General features: G+C 36.3%; 1 protein-coding gene across 1 annotated transcript in view; it reads left to right on the top strand.

The window, feature by feature from the left end:
* The window catches only part of LOC105381076 (Ig-like and fibronectin type-III domain-containing protein 1), a 131,134-nt gene that overhangs the window by 64,942 nt on the left and 42,742 nt on the right, over positions 1 to 23,450 (top strand). Inside the window, exons 3-4 of the mRNA XM_048625087.1 lie at positions 7,373 to 7,435; positions 13,625 to 13,694. Coding sequence (XP_048481044.1) covers positions 13,625 to 13,694 — 70 coding nt within the window. The 5' untranslated portion in view covers positions 7,373 to 7,435. The remainder of the gene's footprint in view (positions 1 to 7,372; positions 7,436 to 13,624; positions 13,695 to 23,450) is intronic.

The following is a 23,450-nucleotide window of genomic DNA, read 5'->3' as shown; positions in this document are numbered from 1 at the left end:
AATTAGCTAAATTAATCAGAATAGATTTTGTAGTCATATTTGGTCAACGCACAGTCGCACAGTCTTAAACTCAAAAACGGGCACATTCAAATTTCATGTTATATTACCAAGCTGTTTACCTACTTCATCCTACCGACTCGACTGCGCCAAAACTCGAAAACTGTTGTAACAGGTAGGTAAATTATACTTTGAACAGTTGTGCGTGCGTCCGACGTGGCTGCGACCCCCGTCAACTAACTTGAAATGCAAATATACAGAAGTACGTATTTATGTTAGTAAACTTCAGTTTGAGATTTGTGGGATACAATAATAGCCGCCCTACGATACTGTATGTTAGATATAACTAAACACGCTAGTGGGTGTGGCGTTCATATTTCCATGTAAGTATATTAAAAAACATGTCTGTTTAATACGGTTGAATACTCCCTGATGTTATATTAAAATGTTAAGTTTAACTTCGATTTTCATTCTAGCATTTGAGCTCTCTCTCCGAAAAGAGATTGTATTTATTCCGACAAAAGCACAGTCACACAAAAGGCGAATGCCTTCATTCCAATTTCAGGAACCTTCGACTTTGAAACAAATACTTATATACATCTTATATACATACATTACATGTGCCTATTTGTGTATATTTGACTTACCGCGTATTTACCGACTGTTACAGGGTAAACACCTCCACATGTGGCACCCCTATTTTCCGGAAAGCTATTTGAATACCTAGCTAGTATTAGTAGTAGGTAGGTATTTAAAAGTTCAAAGAAGAGACTGTCTTAGACAGATGGTAAATAATATTCATTCATTAGATCAATATGGCGAACAACCAAAAACAGTCAGCATAATTCAGTCTTATTTTGATTTTAACACCCTTTTTGCAAAATTTTTAAGGTTATGGACCACTATTTTTTATTTAAAATTATGTAACTAGAACCATTTAATAGAATTTCAGAATAATAACACCCTATATTTTACATAAATTATATTAACTATGTTCTGAAAAAAAAAAACATTGTAAGGGTGAATTTAAAGTCACCTAAGCCCTGGTAACAAAAAAAAAACAAAACAAAAGCGGCATGTATACATATTTTTAACAACAAATGAAAGATTGACGTGTTTATTCCGGCGAGTGACAGCACAGTAGGGCGATCCGGAAAAAACGCAGCACATTCTATTCGATAGTCTATTCGAAAGTGCTGTCAACCTGTCAACAACAAAATGGCGGTGTATTGCGGTGTACAGATTTGCGAAAGTTTGACAGCTATCATTCCATAGGTCATTGTCAGAATAATATCATGTACTCTGTGGTCATTCTTTTCGAAACTCATTCGAAAGGTAAAAAGTGTTCGAAAGTGCTGTCAAGTTGACAATAGTCGCACTCGAATTCGATTCTATTCGTTAGCTCGAATTTTCATGATACGGGTACAGAACAGTGAACCATTCCCGCGTTGTGTGGCGCTGTGTTAACTGAAAGCATTGAGTGCCTACACTAAACCCGAGGCCACATTGTTCTATGATTTAAATAAAAGGCAAGTTAGCCTATTTTTGAGAGCAGATCAATAACAGGAACTTATAAATTCATGTTAGTGTGGATAGGCCTCTGGACTCATGGCCTTAGACAACAAGCAGCGGCAATGCCGATGAAGTGGACGCACTCGTGAGAATTTCTATACAAAGAATACTGAATACGATGCGTCCGTTGCGTACGATGACGATAGGTAGAATAGTATTACCTAAGGTATTGTGGCATTCGCGGGAGAAGCCTAAGTATGTTATACCTGTTGATGATGTTGTTATTTGGTTATAATATTGTGCTCATAATGGCGATGATATTGAGGTGTAGGTACTTACTATTGTGCTTATAATGATTAAATGAAGTGTATCTAACGCCTTTTATTTATTATAAGGCAAATCAATATTGTGTGATTTGTTTCTATTATGAACTTATCTAGACTTCTTCTCAGTTAAGATAATTCCTGTGACGTTAAAAAGAGTACTTATAGTAAACTAAACTTGGGTCTGACATTTTATAAGTGATGCTACTAAAAAAGTTCTTTACCGAAAAAATTAAAAATTGCGATCCATTTCTGGGCAATAATTTTTTCTTAATATTTTTATACAAAAAGATAAATCTAAATATTTACTTGCTCAAGTAAACTAATACAAAAATAACAAATATTTCAATATAATAGCTGTTCCCGCGAGCTTCGCTTCGCCTTAATAAGTTTTCCCGTGGGAATTCCGCGATAAAAAGTAACATATGTGTTAATCCAGGGTGTCAGCTAACTTCATTCCAAATTTCATTAAAATCGGTTCAGCCGTTTTGACGTGAAGAAATAACAAACATACACACATACATACATACATACATACACATATACACTTACAAACTTTCGCATTTATAATATGAAGTAGGATCACGACTCACGACCCATGTATCGAATTAATTTTAATTGCTTTATTTTATTCTTTAGCATGGCATCACTTCCTACTAAATTCAGGGATAATAAACCTTTTTAATCAATTTCAAAAATTGGTGTGGGCTCAAGTGAAGGGGCATGTCGCAAGATACAACACAACCTACAAAATGGCGGAAGTTAAAAAACTACTACTAGAAGGTATAAAAAATGTTACTCCTGAGAAATGGCAAGCATGCATCAGCCACACAATAAAAGAGGAAGATAAGATGTGCACTCTCGACGATTTTATCGACAGAGTTACAGAATCTCTAATAATTAAAGTCAGCGATGCTGATGATGAAGATACTGATGATGATGATGATAATAGTGATGATTAGGTAGAGATTTTAATAAACAAATCCATCATCATCCATCCATCGTCATACCTATAGCAGTTCACTGCTGGACGTATTCCCTCCCAAAGCACGCCACTGGATTGGACAGACTCTGCAGCTGGGTAGAAACAACTTCCAATCAGAGGTCAATAGAAGAATACAATTGGGCTGGGCAGCATTTGGCAAACTTCGTCAAGTCTTCTCGTCGCCCATACCACAAAGTCTCAAGACGAAAGTCTTTGATCAGTGTGTCCTACCGGTTATGACCTATGGGGCTAAAACGTGGACACTTACTGTGGGACTGGTTCACAAACTGAAGGTCACTCAGCGAGCTATGGAAAGAGCTATGCTTGGAGCTATGCTTGAAAGATCGCATCCGGAACGAAGTAATCTGACAGAGAACTAAAGTCACCGACATAGCTCACCCAGTTAGTAAGCTTAAGTGGCAATGGGCTGGTCACATCTGTCGAAGAACCGATGACCGATGGGGTAAACGTGTTCTGCTGTCTTACTCCCAGCGATGAGTCGCTGACACAATTTCACCTGTATCGCTAATTTGGTACCACCACCGCACATTTTAGACTCACAGTTTGCTGTGACGACACGCAAGCCAGTCAGTGCACACAATACAATTTTATAGAGCGACATCTCTTTTTTTTTACCTCTATTCAAATACGAACGCAACATCGCCCTGACATCGGCGCGGCTACCGTTTCAAAAATAATTACTAGTTGTTTTTAGATATATTTTCTACGACAGCGATAATTATATAAGATAATTGAGATTATCTTTAATTGTATTTTTCACTGTTTGTAATATATTTAGGTAGGTACGGTAATTATTTCTCACCGTAGGTAAATCCCCTTTTAATTTGGAGCGCCGCACTTAATAAAATGGATACAGGGACTAAAAAAAATATATAATAGTCTCAGATGTCCAGACTCGTATTGAAAGTGGCCAGCCCAAAAAGGTTTGTGATCTCTGATTTGTCTAAAACTGATAACTGTCAGAATTCCGTAAGATTACTAATAACAGTGTAGACAGCCACCGTTGATTCAGCGACCATAGTAATAATAATATGTGTGGGGGACATCTCACACACGGCCATCCGACCCCAAGCTAGACAGAGCCTGTATTATGGGTATCTCACAGCTGATATATCTACGCAAATACATGGATAGATACATATTAATTATAAATATCAACACCCTAGATCCGAGCACAAATATCTGTCTTTAAACAAATTTCTGCCCCAGCCGGGAATAGAACCCGGGACCTTCGTCTTAGCAGCCTGACTGCTAACGACTACACCAGTCGGCCGCTGCTAATTTATTCAACTGGCCAGAGTCCTATTATCCCTCTCGTGGAAGACCTCGTCCACCCTTACGGTTATCGACCCAATATCGCATAGCTCCAAATTCAAATATCGGTCTCGTAATAAAGGGACATCCTGTGTAATGCTGTAAAAATCCAATCACCCTGTGTGTGACCCGATCACATCGCAAAGGGTTCGGTTAAGAGGGTGTAGTTTTAGGTTTCTGGAAAAGGGCCCTGGGGGCATCACTTGCTGTATGATTTGATATTTACCACCGGCCGGAAAAAGGGGTGTTTGGGAAGTCGTGGCTATTGATGATGACTAGGTATATAAATATTTTTTTTAAATATATAAGTAACTTTAATTATATGAATGTCATCATTATATGAATGTTAATATTTATTAAATTATTGTAATTTGTTCCTCCTAATTCAAATTTAGTCCATCTAGATAAACGAATTATTCTCGCTAGACTCGTCACAACTTCGGTGGGGATGTAATTTTTCATGTACAAGTAATCTAGTTATCATCCAATGGTGAGCCGAACCCACTTAGTAACAACCCTAAAATCACTTTTCTCGACCTTCCTCAACCCGCCACAAGCAAAGTCTATCATCCATCGGACCACTTAAACATATTAATAGCTCCACAACTAACCATTCCAATCACCCCAAACTATCTAAAACATTCGCCAACCGAACCAAGTAATCTAGGAATTCAATACCGAGCGACATTTCTCAGCATTAACCCCCCGACGACGGCCGTACTTTTATAGAAATAAATCGACATGTAACCCTCACCCGGGGTCAAGCTTACCGCCAGCCATCGCCGCGAGAGAAACGACCCACTGTCACTGCGGGCGAGGCGTGAGATAGTGCTGACACTGTACAGGATGTTCGGTAAAATTTTATTGTTATCGCTGAGGAGGATCTGTGCGTAACTTAACTTTAGTTTTAGTAATTTTCCAGATACAAAGTTGTTTTTCTGCTGTCCTCTCTAAGGGTCGCAGCTATGTTTGCCGGGTCAGGAGCGGTTTTAATTATTTATAACTAGCTGTTCCCGCGCGCTTCGCTTCGCCTTAAAAAGTTAGCCTATGTTCTTTCCCAGGGTCTAGTCCGTATGTATACCAAATTTCATTCAAATCCGTTCAGTAGTTTTAGCGTGAAAGAGTAACAGACAGACAGACAGACAGACAGACAGACACAGTTACTTTCGCATTTATAATATTAGTTAGGATTAGGATTTATAATATTAGTTAGGATGGCCTCGTGGGACACCTTCCGGCCTACTGGGCCGACGACGGACCAAAGACCTTGGAAATGTAGCTGGTAGTGGTTGGATGAAGAAGGCCGAGGACAAAGTTTTGGCTCTCTTTGGGAGAGGCCTATGTCCAGCAGTGGACGACTTTGGGCTGATGACGGTGACACCCACTGTTTGTGTTTATTGGTCATAATTAGCTACTCCGTCACTATGTGCGGCTGATGACCTGAGGGGGTATCGCGAAGTCAAATTCATGAAAACATGACTCGCGTCAACTAAAAACGTATATTTTACGTTTTGTTATGCTCTACCCCTAGGATCTTGTATTTAAATTCATCTGAATGTTTTTTGATTTATTAGAAATCCTCGAGTTTTCATTCCCTATTCCCACTGGAATAATAAAGTCTTACATAATAATATCAATCTATACAATTAGGTAAGTACTTCAGAATACTCATAAATATGTACTTTTAAGAGCTCAGCTAGACAACTTACGTAGTCCGCTAGACATAATTTTTTAAATACCTTTTCGCAATGGTCCTTGCTACTCCTTACCCTTGTTGACAAATTGTTCTACGAATTCCCAACACTTTACAGCACTTTACAGCTACCCTGTAAACATGACCCATGCGGTGTCTACTGGTTTATTACCCAAAGGTACTATAAAGTTAGAAAGAGTATCCCTTTATATTGCTCTGCATTTTGTGAATTTAAAGTTGGAATATTTCCTACAACTTATGGCTTTTGAACGTACGTTTATGTGTAAGTCGTAACTAAATAAAAGTATATTTAGGTTAAAAGGGTAAAGCGAGTTCAGTGGAAGTCATATATATCCTACTTTGAATTATAGTTTTATGTTTTTCAATAAATAAATAAACATCAAAGTAAATAATTATGTATTACTACGATTGATCTATGAATGCTGGGAAAATAAACACAAAATTTACATACGTATTATTTTTATCCCAATGAAAACTCTATTGTAAGGTATTAGGAAGAATATAAAAGGGCTGGTACAACAAAGTGATAAACTCTTTACAATCCAGTTATTATTCAATATTACGATGCGTAGTAATATACTATTTTGACCGAATAAAATAATTATTGTTGCTTTAAAAAATCGCTAGCACATATTATATTTTAAATAAAAAATTAAGTACTGTGCACATGAACAATCTTATACACACTTATGTATTTTATGTAGAATCACCATCATAATTTCGCAGTAGTTTCCATGCGAGGGTACAATCCCACTGTTTGCTCATCCCTCGGGTCCACTGGGCTACAGAAGAGTGGTAAACTCCTAAATAACTCTTGTTATACTATTTTATACGCTTAGCGCGGAGCTTTTGTCCACTGCAGCCGTCATTCACCGTCATACAGTTCATATAAGTATTATCAGACTTGCGATAAAGTCTGATAATATGTTTGTTCCTTTATTTCCTTGATAACATACCGACTTAATATGTTTTGTATGCTTACCACGTTAAAAAATATATGTAGACTTATAAAATGTGATTGCTACCTTACAAAATTAAATGAGAAATTGTGTAGAGTGAATTTTTAAAAGGCTTGAATTTTAGAAAAAAGTTTTTATGAGACTGTCCGTTAAGAATATTGATTTCCTTAATGTCGCCAGGTTTTTGTTTACACCCTGTCAATGAAGTCAGATATAGTCATGGACATTCATTTCTTTATGATTCTTAATTATTGGACCCCGAATAACGCACGTTACGTTACCCGCAATTCCGTTCGTACAAGGGGTGCTACTTTATACGTAGGTATTTTAATATTTTGTTTAGCAACTGCAGTTGACGGCGGCAGTGGTAAACGCCCTTAGGGTGTAAAATGTAAACAAAGCCGTGTACTCGAGAAAACGTATGACTTTTTGTTTGTCGAGTCGTGTTTGATATTCAGATTTCTCCGTTTCCACGTGAATAAACCGTTTACCGGCTGAGAGTGGAATACTGGCACAAACATCTAATTTAATTATTGTTTTGTTACAGATTTCGCATGAAACCAGCAAGCTAGCTTTAATACAAAGCCGGGTCTTGAACCCAATACCAAAGGTTTGTATTCTTTTATTATATTACAGACATATTTCGTTTACCCTGGTTATACAAAGAGAAATTTTGCCAAATGCTTTTGATAAAGATAAATAACATACAAAAATACATAAGTACTTACTTACTTATAATAAAAATTGTGTATTGGTATTCTGAGAAGTAAAGTACTTATTAGGAATTAGGATGTAAACAGTAATTTTGGTATGTAGAGATAGGTTTTAAGTTTTAAGTAACACTCTCAAGAATAATATTCAAAGAAAGCGGGCCTGTAAATAATGGAAAGTGATACAGATTATTTTTTTATCCCACAGTCCAGACGGAAATACCTTAAGGCGAAGCGAAACTAAAAATGAAAGTTCAATCTTACAATATCTACAAACACATCTGTCGATTGTGTTTTTCTCTAAAAAAGAAGGAAAATCCACAGGCGAAATCTATTTATTCTCAGAAGATCTGGTCGTCCATATTTCACTCAGATATATCCACACGCAGCTGGTGAATTATTTATACCTTTAGAAATAAATTTATTTCGTTATCTATCCACCCTGGGGGGTCACTATGGAATCGAACGAACGAACGAGAGCTGCCTTTCAATCGGTACGTTTTTTAACTACGCCATAGAGTCGTGGTTAGCCTAGTGCTGCGAAGCTTAGAGAAAACGAACTTTAAGAGAGGCAGAGAGAGGTTTTTCGATTTCTGTAGTGACCCCCCTGTTATCGGGGTGGCAAGCGATGCTCCCCGATGTTATATGGCCCTGGTAATTGGCAGTATTATAGTTTATACTGGATATTGTCCCACAAATTACATAGAAAAATACACTCACGAGCAATGAAAAAGGTCCGGTGACATATGAAACCACAATGGCAGGTGGAACTTTTTTATTTGTCATGAGTGTATATTTACTTTAATAATTATATATATGTTTCTTTATTATATTTCGATACCGCCTTTAGCAAAAACCAAGGAGTCAGTACAAATGCCTGTGCAGCGATCACAAGATTCGAAACCTCAGTTTACGTTGCGTATCGTCAACTGTCACTGTCAAAGGCAAATTTGTTAGGTGGAATTTCACCAAACGCTAAACGTATTTAGTAGCCTGTCATACGTCTGTCAGTTAGTACAAAATGTATTAAAAAATTGATTTAAATACTATTTTATATATGTTTAGCGTTTGGTAAAAGTGACCCTAAGGGTCAAGGGTTAGTGTAGTTTCGAAAATAGTATCGAATCCTGTGATCGCACCTCTGTATAGAAGTCAGTAAAAATGGCCGAATACGGACAAGCAATCAGAAATTCAAGGCTAAACTCGTATCTACATCGACACAGAGCGAATTAAAGTTTACAAACAGCGTTTTGCATGAAAATAAGGGCATTTCCGCTGAAAGAAACTTGTAGATTATGCATAGTATTGTCAGTTGCCAGTTGCCCACTTTGCAGAAGCCCAGGGGAGTTTACACAATCGCTGTAAAAGTGGCTTCACGTTCCGATACAATCTCAGCAATATTACGAATACAGTCGATAAGGCGTGTATTACATGAAGGTGTTATACCTATATTATATATACTTACAGGGAAAAAATGACTACAATACACACGTAGTCATGTTATAAATTGTACCTGAGTATTCATAAATTACACATGAAGAAGTGAGTTCATAGTTGCATGATCGGTAAAAAGACGAAAAAGTATGTATGTACTTATTTATTTATTATTTGTTAAGTTTACATATTAATTGTAGTTTTACAATGTGTCCCAGAAAACTGTTTATATATGTACTTATATGTACATTACGTAAACTACTGAATGATTAGTAAGTGATGGTATACTTACTCTACAAATTTACATGAGACCAAAGACTTTACAACACATAGAAATAATTAGATGAAGTACTATTTTTTGTACCAAATTATAAAACATTCCGTTTAGAGACACACAAAGAAACATTAAGTATTTCTTTTGAAAATCATGACCTAATTCAATTTGACCTTCCGTTCAAAAAGCTCAATGAAATAATCAAAAGAGATTCCCCCTTAATACACGGTTGACTGACTAAACAGCAAGGATTCCAGAAGTCCAAAACATTAATGAAAGCACCAATTAAAATATTCTTATATTATTATCTCCATTCAAAAGGGCTAAAAATATCCAGGGAAATGGTGTAGTAAAAATTAAATACCGAACTCTGCTCGGTCGAATTCAGGCTTTATCCTGAGGGCTGAAGGTTGAAACTCACGTGGGAGTGTTGACAAAGAGTGTAAGGGCGGTGGGTGTAGTGAGAGCAACATTTTGTTTAATTATTGACGCGTAAACTACGTCACTCACGACACGAGTAATGAAGACTGCTGCTGAACGGGCTCAATGGCAGTTCAGGCAGCACTATACAGGGTGTTGCAAAATTTCAGTTTCGGGCTTAGATGTACCATGCTGCACATGTAGTTTTCGGCTTAGTATACCCTTTTTGCAACACCCTGCACAGAGTGGAAATTTATCAGTGTACTCTCGTCAGCATGTGTAAGGGGCAATAAAAATGTATATGAATATAGAATATATGTACATGTATCAAGTAACTTTCATTATAAGACCAACTCAGAAATCATGAAAAAATATTATAGCTGACATTTTAGGTGAAATATGAACAATCATTTTTTTTTATTTCTGAGATTAAAATTTTAATTACTCAGTATGTAGTTCATATTGATCTGCCAAGTACACTGTTAATGTTCCACCCTGTATTGAGTGAAGCGAATATTTTCCACACCTTTGTTTGTCTTTTACCAGCGAGGTCGAGGATGTTTTGTATTTTATCATAGTGGGTTCAAAAGAAATAGCTTTTTAGCCCCCGGTAAAAAAATATGCCCAGGTGAGAGTGTATATGATGAAAAAATACTGACTACGCTGAACTTATGTTTTTAAACTATAACAACATAATACAACATGTTTTTCTCTCAATGTGTCTCAAGTTTTAGCATATCACGCGCCTTTCCTGCACGCGTAGCACAGTATGGCGGTGACAAGATATAAATGACAGCTAGTTGCAACAAATTGTGTGATACCAGTTGTCCTCACAAACGCTAACATGGCCAACACGAAATAATCACTACAAGATGTGAGTTACAATTTTGACAGCGAGATTGGAAGATTTGTCTTATTTCCTAACATGGGTGTACCAATTTATCCACACATGTCTCAGTTTGACATTTGTTTAGGTAGCATTATATCACTCAAGTTCGAAGGTGGTGATAACATGTGACACAAATAATTATTTGTTTAGTTTTTGTTAATTTCATCCTTGCTCTACAAGAAGAGATGCAGGAAAGGAAAATTACTATAATACTTATAGGGAGGATGATCCGGGACTCTAATAACCCGTTGAAAATGCTTTAAAAACAACATTTGTCAAAACACACATCCTCTTTTTTATTTGACTAAAATTATACATTAAGTATATTACTTATATGTAGCGGTGTTAGCTCAGACGGGTAAGCGCCCGCCCCTCACGGAAGAAATGTGGATTCAAATCCTGTCGCTCACATGTGCTAAGAAGTTAGATAGATAGGCATTAGTTTGTTTGCCCTTAGGAACAAACCACTGATTTTCAGTTGTCTCCTATATACTTTAAGTTTGCCTATTCACGCCAAAGTATGTAGGTAATGAAGTGGCTAATTGAATAGTTTGAATGCTAAATGTGGAGTTCACGAAATGTAAATCATATACATTGAATAGGTCCGGCACACCGGGCAGTCAGCTGATGCTATGATGACTGGTTGTTCTTTCATCACAGCGACAAACCCTAGTCAGGCTTTATTATTTATCAACAACACACTAACTAAAATAAAGTGGCTAATTGAATAGTTTGAATGTTAAATGTGGAGTTCAAGAAATGTAAATCATAATATAATTTAATTTAATAAGTCCGGCACACCGGGCAGTCAGCGACTGATGCTAATCCTTTCTCCACAGCGACAAACCCTAGCTAGGCTTTATTATTCAACAACACACTAACTATAAAAAAATAAGTGGATATGCTAGCATGTACAACTAAATTAAATGGTTATATAAATATAATATTTTCTTTAGGTAAGTAAAACATTTATTAAACTTTTAATTAATAAATTATAAAAAGTATACTATTTCACACACCATAAAAGCATATTAGGTATTCTTAGTTATCAACTATCACAATAATTTGTCTGAACTTGGCTTATATCAGTCATCAAATAGGTCTCATAGTATGTATGCCAAGTTTTTCAACTTTTTCAGTTCGGTGCCGCTCCGGTTCATTGTATCACCACAAGGTTGCTGATGTCATCTGACCATCTTCAGGTGGTTACTGCCAACAAGAACTCTCCAACCGTGTCTAGGCCATCATTTTCTGACCGGTTTTGACCATCTTCCGTCTTGCCTACGAGCCAATTTCAATGTTCTGTAACAAACAAAAATGTTTCATTAGATTTTAGTTATACTTATGAACTAAGATTATGACTCCTATTGTCATCTTCATCATCATAGCCCATCACGTCCTCACTGCTGGGGTACGGGTTTCCTTCCAATGAATGGCCTAGTTGACCAAGTACTGCCAAGTGAAAAAAGTTTTTTGAGTTGTTTTGTGTGCATGTGCCCAATTATAATAACATGTGACTGGTACTGGCACTTACCTACTGTTTTTTCCTTCCATTGATTACCTATATAAATATTATTCAGTCAGGCCGTGGGACAAGCATCGTAGATGATATTCTGTTGCGCCCGTCAGGATCCTGCCCGAGCTTTTGTCTCAAGGCCTTCTAACTCCTGGGGCCGGGTAAACGGTGGGTGGGTCATCAGTCAGGTGGCATGCTGTTTTGTTCTTCGTCTCATGGAGCCGGTGCATAGAAATCGTCTGCCGAAGAACTCCCAAGGAATCTGATCGTGCTTGGTCGGGAGCAAGCTCGGTCGTATATTATTTCATGTGACGATGTCCAAGAAACTCAAGAAAGTAGTTAATGAGCCAATATGAGTCCATGGGGTAGCGCAATGCAAAAATGCAATGGTAATATTACCAAAATATTTCACTCGAACGCACCAAACAGCGAAAATTTTCTTCAAATTTGACGTTTGGTGACATTTAAATTGTCAAGAAACCATAGACAATACAAACAAGAGCCACAAATGAGGGATTTTCTAAAAAAAGAACGAATGAAATACATATTTCCACAGAGCAGAAAAGTTTCAGTGTCACTGTGGCTTATATCCAATCACACAAATAAAATGAGTCCCATGTACACCCTATGCTAACATTTAAGACTGATATCAAAAAGTGACTCAATTTAATCAGTCACTTCACATGTTGTCTTATTATGGCCATACTAGCCGTGCTGTAATTCCATAATACAATTGTGTATCACAGTTCAGCCTAACAATATGCAAACACCTCTCAAGCCTGCGCCTACATTTGGGTAAGCAAAATAAACATAAGCAAAATGCTTGGACGATTTCTGTATGAAATATCTGAGTTTAAAATTCATTATTGTTGAGGAATTTTGTTCAAGGAGTGATGCATAAACTTTTGTAATGAATCTAGATGTAGGAATGCTGATAACTTATTGAAACTTATTAACTTGATCAGTAATCAATACCAAAAACCCGAACTCATAAACACCTGCTGTAGGTATACATATCGAACAGAAAACTTTAAATCGGAGAATCCATTTTAGAATATCAGGTCAAGGACTTTTAAAAAAAAATAGTTTTAGCCGGTTCGGACTTACGCTACCACCGACAGATACACACATACACAGACACGTAAAAATTTATTAGACCTCTTTTTCCGTCGGGGGTTAAAATATCAGGCAACAGTGCAACAAGCCCTTAATAATTTAATGGCAGGTCAACAGGAGAAGTAATTCGACTCTCGTAGCCCGCAGCGCGTAGCAAGTTGCTACGAGGATATAATTGCTACGGCACGGCGTAGCAATAATTGCCGTTGTACTTGCTGCGGAATTTTAATTGAGATTTTTCAGCTTCACGGTAATTTAACCGCGAAGAATAAAACAGTGGATATATACGTTTGTGTGTATTAGTTTGTGGTATAGCTATTTCAGGACGGAATATACTTAATAACTTTCCGTATCCGTAATCCGTATTCATCTTTCATATTATTATTTTATATGTATATATATTTATTTAGTATTTATATTGATATGTTTATTTATTTCAGATGAGAGCTGCCGCGTGGAGCGTGGCGCTCGCGCTCGTGCTGAGCACGGCCGCCACCGACTCCAATGAAGGTAAGAGCCTAATTCTATTTCAACTCCACCCAAAACCAAAATGTTTTCAAAGTTTGCCGTCTGTAATTGTGCCTATATTCACTAGGACTAAAAAAGTAACCTGCTCGTTAGTCTATATACCATGAAAATTTATATATTCGTAAAATATACAATACCTCTATGCAATATTTTGCGTATAATAACTGAGCTTTAATACCTTTTGCATTGTTTTACTCTTAAAATCAGTTTTTGCGAGTAAATAATGGCACTTTTTAAAAACAGAATTCATTTCATTTAACAAGTTAATAAAATCCCGGACAAAATTGAATGTTGTGCTCTATGTGCACGTGAATGTTAAAAATCTCTTTTTGTTTTAAATTAAAAGTACTCATATGAAAGATAATGTTATTTTGTATTCAAATGTGAAAATAAGAAAACGATTTTTGTATAAAATTGATTCATTTTGAATCAGTGAACTGATCACTGCAACGAGGTGAATAATATTAGGTATACGTTACAAATATATACCTTTATTTTGGCTGTAGGTACATTGGAAACAGGTAAAAACAGGTAAAAGAACATTATCTTTCCTCCATCTTGCAATAGTACCTACCTATATTATATAAATCTATATAACTTTGATTACATTATGTATGTATGTATTTAAGTATTTATTATTAAAAATGAATGTTTACTACACTTTGTACACCTTCCTCATTTATTCTTTAAGTCTCTCCTCCACCCAAAGGTTGCCTGGAAGAGATCGCTTTTAGCGATAAGGCCGCCTATTGCGTTATATTGTAAATTGTTATTTGTGTAAATTATTTTTAAGTCAATAAAGTAGTATTCTATTCTATTCTATTCTATTGGAGTAAACAAAAAAGCTCTAATTAAACTAGGCCTTACAAAGTGAAATACGGATAACGGGAACCCGTTGCGAATAACTCAATTATTGTACAATGAATAGTACACCAGATAAATCCCATTTGTAGATCTAATGAAATGTACTTAATTAATTCTACTGTCTGTACAGCGACGTGTAAAAACCATAGACTTATAAATGTAGCAGACTGCGTATCTATTTGAATTACCAAATAAATTATATTATGATCCCTTGCTTAAATGTATATTAATAGTAACTTTACTCTACTTTAGATACATTACTACCATATACCATATAGGTTGAACTGAAAATACTCGCACATACTTTATTTTTTCATCCTAAAATTTACACAGTTCTCATTAATTCGGTATTTTGTAAGAAAAAATCAATGCCCGATTCTAAAAATAATGTATAATTATGCATATACCTACGCACGTTATACAAGTTTTACCTTATTGTAAGTAAAACTATCGTATATTTTCCGAGGCCTCCTAACTCTACTCGCCTCCTAGCTCTATCCTCGTGTAATGTCATCCCGAGTTTATTGTTCACTTAAATTGAGTTAACTCCCGCGCTGAACACGATCTCCACTAGTGAAGGAATCACATCAATTTACCCTTTCATCGCGAACGTGTCATCAGAAACGAATCATCTTTTGCACTCAGTCGGTGACGTCACACGACAGTGCACGGGACATGCTTTCCTGTAAATCTTCTTCTTCGTTTATGGAAATTATGTAAAGTACAATCACGCGCAATGAAAAAGTTCCAGGGACAAAAGCAAATAATTACTCTTAAACGAAAAATTACTCTTAAAAAAAGCTTAATGACGCCATCTGCAATATTGAATAACAGCGCACCAGTATATTAAAACCAAAAACATAAATATTTTATTTATTATTATAAATTAAATGAAAAAGTGGTATCGAGAGCGAGTTTTTCGTTGCTTGCGATTGTATTAGTCAATAATGGAAGACAGATGACTTTGTGAAGTAAAACATAATTCGTTTTCACACTCTTACAATATTTTACCTTCTACCTTTCATCTTTATATCAACACTCCACTACGAAGCACCAGTACGAAGCTTTCTCTTTGGCATATCTTATTAAAGCCCCAGGCATTCCCCAGCAGCTGAGCGCTCCGGTATTCATTTGATAAAGTCTCAGCTAACTAATTGTTATTCACATAAAAGAGCGCTGAGCCCACAAACAAACTGACAATGACCGAAATAATGCGATTTGCTAGCGCTTTAAGCGGATTCGGCTTACTCTTTGTTTCAATGGAGATAGTTTTACAAAGCGCTCGAACAAAATGCTTCAGCGCTTTTTGCTGTATTCGTGACGGGGCCGGTTAGCTTTCGTGTTTTGGGTTGCGAACTTTTGTTTCTGTTGTGATATCGACGGTGGATTTTAAATAAAAAATAATTTGAGCTTTAGTTTTACCAACATTAGTTAAGGTATTGCCGCAAAAAATCGCTGATCTCAGTATTTATGTAAATACTTGTTTCTTTCGGCCTTCGAATAATATTTTTTTTCTTAGCGAGTCACCATGGTGAAACTTTTATACCTAGGTATTCTTAAGATTTGTCAACTTTATTATCACTTTACCTTGTGCTTTTAATGAATTCTGACCTAGTTAGTATACGATGAAACATCACATATTACAGATAGGTACTTCCGATCATAATAATATTGTTTGCCCAGTCTTCCTTTATTTGCCAAGAGAATCAGATATCGTCTTATCGGAATGATGAACTCTTTGCAATATTCTCAATAATAATATTTGGTAAATAAGAATATTAATACTTAACTGTATTAATAACTTTGTATTTTTATTGGTTTCGATGAGTAACGTCGACCAGAAGTTTGATTCTTGTGTCAGAAACACAGTCAAATGCACCCTTTTTAATGTTTAAACAGTATGAAAACGTCGTTTTAAAGCTCTCATTATACATATTTGAGGTCCAAATGGAAAGTCATAGTATGGAACATGGTATACACTGAATTAAAGCTCTTTTATGAACAAAATGAGTCTTCCGACACAAAATATCGGCTAAAACTAAAATTTTGCTAATTTTTATTATTAACAGTGTTAACGACATCTAACTCAGACATTGTGAAATTGAAATAGATAATTACGCAGAAATCTATAAAAAGCAATCTCATTCAATGTCAATGTTTACACAATAGGGAAAATAACAGATTATTTTTTCAGGCCAATAGCCAAAGTAATCGAATGTATTGTAAGGAAACGCCTAAGGCATATTACAAATCATAATAAATTTGTGAACTAGGCAACTATTCGGTCCACGCGGGTTTCCAATCTTCCTCTAATATTTCATTGGATCAGGAATAGCCAGTTCCACGTAACAAACAATACATTTCAAATGATAAAACATTATTCAAGAGGATTAATACAATATAATAGTAGTATGCTATTATTATTATCAACCTAGGTACCTACAGTCAAGGATTCTTAGAGTCACCGTGGTGGCAAGATAAACGAGTTGACTACCTACTATTTATTCGATACGCATGCTCAAGATATAACATTCACCACTAGATTTTAGTACATAAAAAAAAGCAATCGCTCGAGTTTTTTCTCTTTTAACTTTGGCTGACGTTACCTGTCTACCGCCGCACTAGGTATATTATATTTTTGGTATAAATAAGTAAATTAGATTAAACATGTTTGAAATTTAAACCTTTTTAGTTAATGGGAAGCCATTATTCACAGTAAAAGTCTATCTGTTGAATTTACGTTAGGTTTATGCAATCAAAAGCGAAAGCATGTGTAATTGTGTATGTATTTATGAAAATAAACATTTTGTTTGTGGCTGCTCAGTTTGAGTGATGCTCAGATAGCTCCCTCGGGCTATTTTTCTCACCAACTCATAGAGCGTACCTATTTATTTCCTCTGAAGTAATCTTACATAGTAAATCTATTGTAACATTTCACCCAAGCCCACATATCATGTGAGATAACATCAGTATAGCCTTATTCTGTAGCCACTGATATTCGATAGTTAATTATTATTGTTTTGTACTACACTGGCGAGCAATTAAAAAGTTCTACCCTACAAGGTAAGTTGCTATGTCAATTGAACTTTTTCATTTCCTGAAATAAGTTTTAGAAATTAAATCATAATCGTTTTCCCTCTCGGCTAAATATACCCCCTAACATTCATCATTCCTAATATTACAATAATACTATTATCAGAAACATTATCCAAACATTTAATAACTTCCAGTCTTAGAAGTGACCTTGGCCAATACTTAATAATTTCATATCTCTTCGATAGCTTCCTATAGTGTCGGTTAGTAACTAGCGAAGAGACGGAATAGGGTGGCGGGCGCTACGCCGGCCCTGCCGCGGTTTCATTAGTGTTTCGTACACTTTGCCTAATGAAGTTTGACTCGCTTTCATCAAGTTTTGGCCAGAAAGAGGACTTTTATTTTACGTTTTGAAATTGAGTGCTATTTCGTGTGCGCGCTGAAATTGGTCTTGATATTTTTGAGTTATTAAGTTTTTTGTATCTTTTTTATTTTGAATTGACCTGAATACCTATAGTACTTTCGTTTCACGTATCTCTCTGCATTCGTAGATTATTACGTATAAGGAACAGAAGATTTTCCTTTGTGCTGTGCACGTTTTCGGCTCGTTTGATCGTACGACACGGATATAAATTAATAGCTGCTAATAAATTATTAGGTAATTAAACGACAGGTGTATAGACAAGCGGGGGAAGGTCCCGGGTTCAATTACTGATCGGTGCAGGTATTTTTATACCTACTGTAGTATCTAATGAACGCCATTATCTGTCAATAATGGTTTCCGAGAGGCGCTTATTTTTGTGTGCGAGTAAAATTTAAAGATTTCGACAAACTACTATACGTACGAGACGTACTGTAATTGTGTCATTTTACCTGTCTAAAGTTAGAATTATGGAGTCGTCACAATCCCCGCTCGGTACCTCAGTACCGAGATAGCTCAACAACAGAGCGTGGACCGGACGCGGCCCATCACGCAGTTGAGACGTCGCCGGACCGCCGACTGCAGGCCCGGAGCTACACTCATTTTGACAAAAATAAATAGATAATGGACAAAATTATAATATATTATTATTAGGTATCAAAAAGTAGAGTTTACAATTAACAAAACATAATCATCAAGATGTAGGTGTACCAGAATAAAATCATTCATAATAAGCAAGTAAGTAACTACTACTTGTGCAATTTTGAAATATATTACAATACGCTAGTTTAATAAAAAAAGATAAGTTAAAGTTAACACTTACTTATACCTAAATAATGTCGCCTCGTTTTCGATGCCGTTCTAGTTTTAGCTCAGAGTGAATAAACGCTCGAAGAGAAAATCGATGAATACTTCTACTAAACTTCCGAAAATAAAGCTAGAGAAATATTATTTTCTAATATCCAGTTAAAATAACCGAAGTAAATTATAATTGACGGGCTGTCAGGGAAAACGATTACGGAAACTGGGCGGGTAGGAAATTTCATTTTTATTTTTGGTAGAAAAATATAAAACACCAACCTACAATAAGAAAATTTAAGTAAAGCGCCATTATTGATCGAAATTTAAAACTATGGCTGACACCGGAAATGTGCTAAAAGGTAGAGACACCTTACTTAATTCAATTTATGTACACATTGCTCAGAAGCGCTACCTACCATTCTGGCACGATTCTTGCCATGTACTTTGTCATACAAGTACCTAAATTACAACTACCCAGGCTTGTAGCTTCAATTTACGGGGAGCTTGGCTGGCTGAGCTGAAAATAAGGGTCCATGAACATTGTACAGTCTAAGACAGAGAAATCTGGCCCAGCACTGGTAGTATTGTCACTCTTCGAGGGGAGCGAAGGTTCCACTCAAAAGATCTAAACGATCCAAGTATAGAAACTTCGCGCGTCGCAGAATATACTTAACTGTCAGGCATCTGAATCGCAGACTGCACCACCAAGAATAGTTGGAATCAATTTGAATAATATTATTTGCATCCTAATAACTTTAGCCAAGGTCCCGGCCTACCAACGCTCGAATACCAGCCTCCAATTGGATTTCAAACAATGAGTGCACTAAATTGAATCTCGTTAAGCTGTCAATTCTGGACTACAATTATAAATTGTCTCCCGAATGCTGGCGGACGGCGACTTGTTTATATTGAAAGCGATCGGTTTAATTTCGCTCGGTGATGAGAATAGTTCTCACCGAACGCACATTCGCGGCAGCAGTGGAGCTCGATTCCGATTCTTATCAACGTCAAAACCTTTCACAAAAATGTCGTATGCTACTCCCGTACTAAAAAGTAACATGACCAACAAGAAGTCATACGTCATACCGTCCTTCGAGTCATGAAACTCATGAAACAAAAGTTTTAAATTCGGCATACCATATCACTTTGGCAACACCTGTATATGGCGGAGACGATAGGATATAGAAAACGTGGCCTTGCGTTATCGATGCTTCTATGCCTGGAATCAAGGAGTGTCGTTTTTGATTAAAATGTTTCGAGAGTGATGAGAATGTGCCGAGACAATGGGCGGTAATGGATGTCACATGGGAAGCCTGAGAGTACGGAGAAAGAGCGAGTTCTTATCTTTTGTGTTTTAAGAGCCCTTGGTAACGCGACACGCGTAAGCAATATTAGTAAAAGCTAGACACTTTTCTTGGTTGAAGTGGGCAAAGAATCCTTTTGAGATAAAGGTCAAGTCAGTTTTGTATTACCTAGGCATTTATCTCATTTTGTATTGGATTAGATACCTACATACCTTAAGCCTACCTGAAGTGGTATCAAGAAGATAAATGTTTAAGATTTTTTTGTGCACTTCAACAGACGTAATTCATTTACCTCTACATTACTGTGCTACGTTATTTATCTGCTCAAATTAGTTCTTAACATCTTCTTAATGATTTCAAACGTTCACATAACCCATCGCTAAACTAATACTCGTATGAGCAAGAACAGGGGAAGTATGTTCAAACGAGGTAGCTGTAGGTACGTATGGAGTCTTTAGGTAATGTCGTAGGTTCATAATGAGATCTTCGTCTTCCCGCAATTTACACGTGCAAGTGTGAGATGGGGCGAAAATGTTCTAGACTCCACTTTAATTATGAAACGGAGGATTTCACTAAGCGGGGAACATGGTGGAGTAAGCGTGGGTAATGTATAGTTCTGAAGTTTGTAGTGGTGGTGCGGTGCTGTGGAGTATGCGAGATAACTGATGAAACTGTGTGAGGTTGATGTGAGTAGGCAGATGTGTTACTTTGAACGGAATTCGGGCGAGAGGCACGTTTTAACGCGGATGAAATTACGGCACAACTTTTAAAAGCGTCCTTTTTTATTTACGCATATACGAGTATTTTTGAAGCAGACCAATTGTATAGCACTCTTTACATGTCTTTTTTAACTGTGTTTCAACTGTACAGGTAGATACTGAAAGTGATATGTTTACCTTAAAACTTAAAACTCTATTAAATTATGTTACTACATTTTTTTAGCAGGATTTTGAGTTGTTCACTTAATAGAAAATAAATACTCTTCACCAATTTATCTCTGCAACTTACAGTAACAGACACTGAAAGGACTCTAGCTATAATTTCAGTAAATGCAAGATGCAGTGAGCGCCATCTTGTGGTAGCCCACGGAAGCTCTAGCTTACGAAAACCGAAGTATCCGAGCACTGCGTGCGCTAGCCACGACTCTATCTTATTGTATTAAATGTGGCTATTGCATGGCAACTCTCTGTAACTTCGTATTGTCAAGCTAGCGGTGGACCGCATTTAGCTTCGATGCACAAAGCAAATACCTCCAGTTGACCTTTCGGGATGCTACTTCATGCTACTGTTCTACATTTAATTAATATTCGGATATCTTAGATTGTTTCGATTAGTTTAAATGTTTGGAGAAAGTCGGTGACAAATTTGAGAGCATGACTAGGGTTTGCCACCAGTTTAAAATAAAATGTTGTTTATTGTTTAAATATAGAATAACAAAGGTGGAATATTATGAGCAAGTTATCTGATACTGATAATAATTGGATATTTCCAAATTAATATGCTTACCCTACTTTTGTTTTTTTTATAAACCATATCAAGTCTAGTACTTAGCTCTATTCTACACTTCATACTTACTTCAAACATAGGGTTAATTCTCACGGAATGCGCCTCGCTCACGAAATTACAAGAACGGAAGATATTCTCATTGTTGTCATGACCTCTAGGTTCTAGGAGGAGGACGCTTTTATAAGTTTTAACAAATTTGGTTTATTCAGATATGTAAGTTTCTTAATTTTTGAAATTTTTGTAAGTGTTACTTCGTTTTTGCAATATTTTTGTAAAGTAAGTAGATTTAAGAGCGTAACAGAATATTACCAACTAACGATGATAAACGTTAATATTGTAATCATGTGACAATTTTAAATTACGATTTTTTTAATTGGGGAAACTCAGTGTCGGCTTTTTATGTGTGGAACTTTTTCATTGTTCGCCAGTGTACATCAACATTTACGCTTCTTTCATAATTTAGGGGCACAATTCGAAAAACATCATTGTTGGAAAAACGCCATTAATCTTTAACGAAAAATCATACAATTGTCAAAGAAATATATAATTTAACTTCTTGTCAGTAAATACATATTTATCGGGAGTTAAACGCGTTTATCCAACAATGATATTTTTCGAATTGTGCCCCTATATCATGAAAGATAGTTAATTTGTAATCTCACCGCCGACACAGACTTATCTAAACAACGTTGATAAGTATACAAGCACAATTTATTGCCAGGCTGTGTGTCTAACCTCGAGCAAACTTAGGTCTAGACCCAGATTAATCTAGGAATATCAGTCTCCCTCGCTGTTTCGCCCTAATATTGACTCAAGTTGGTAAATAAAGGAAGCAATATTTAATAAATGTATTCACATAGTTTGACACACCAAACTCATAAATATTCCTATATGCTAATATATTAATATATGTACGCGAAACTGAAAGTTACTTTTTCACTTAAAAACAACCTACTAAATGGATTTTCATGAAATTATCGTCATTTTCAGCTGAATTATTTTGCGAGTTTCGTTATCACCTCTGCCTAGCACGCAAGAGAGTACACTGTATACTAAGTATAAGGCTTAATTTTATACTCCTTTAATTTTAGAGCCTATTTTTGGAAAGAAATCCCAACCACCGGTTTGACCGCTGTGAAGTGTCCAATTTTAGGGTTTTCAGAAAAAACTCGCTGAAATGGATAGTCCACAATTTGGTCCTCATATTACTATTCATGAAAACTCACTTCAGGCGGTCCACTTCCACCGTATTCCATTAGAGGCTCCAGCGCTCACTTTCAACCCTTGCCGTGGCCGGGGAGTCACTCTACAGGGTGTTGCAAAAAGGGTATACTAAGCCGAAACCTACATGTGCAGCATGTTATATCTAAGCCTGAAACTGAAATCAGAATTTCAAAATTCATGAAAGAAAATACATTTTCCATAGAAACTTAGCTGGTCACCGTGACTTTTTACTATGGAGAATAATATTTTGTGTTCGCGAATTTTGAAATTCTGATTTTAGATTCGGGCTTAGATATAACATGCTGCACATGCTGGTTTCGGCTTAGTATACCCTTTTTGCAACATCTTGTATAGTCTGTGTTCTTAATCTCAGATACTAAATGGACAGATTCTGAACGGTCCATCAACAGTTGATTGTCCTAGTTGTTGAGTTTTTCCTCAGTATAGAGTAACCCCCGGGCACCGCAACCCATATAAATATTTACGGTTTCCAGAATAGACCCCTTTCTCATCTACTTACACGTAAAAACACCTTAATAATGCGAAAGGTAGAGTTGATAATGGAATGAGAGTGATAAGTGCCCC

The sequence above is a fragment of the Plutella xylostella genome, chromosome 3 (genome assembly GCF_932276165.1).
Source record: "Plutella xylostella chromosome 3, ilPluXylo3.1, whole genome shotgun sequence".
Lineage (NCBI taxonomy): Eukaryota > Metazoa > Arthropoda > Insecta > Lepidoptera > Plutellidae > Plutella > Plutella xylostella.
This window is presented reverse-complemented; position numbering and strand designations above follow the sequence as displayed.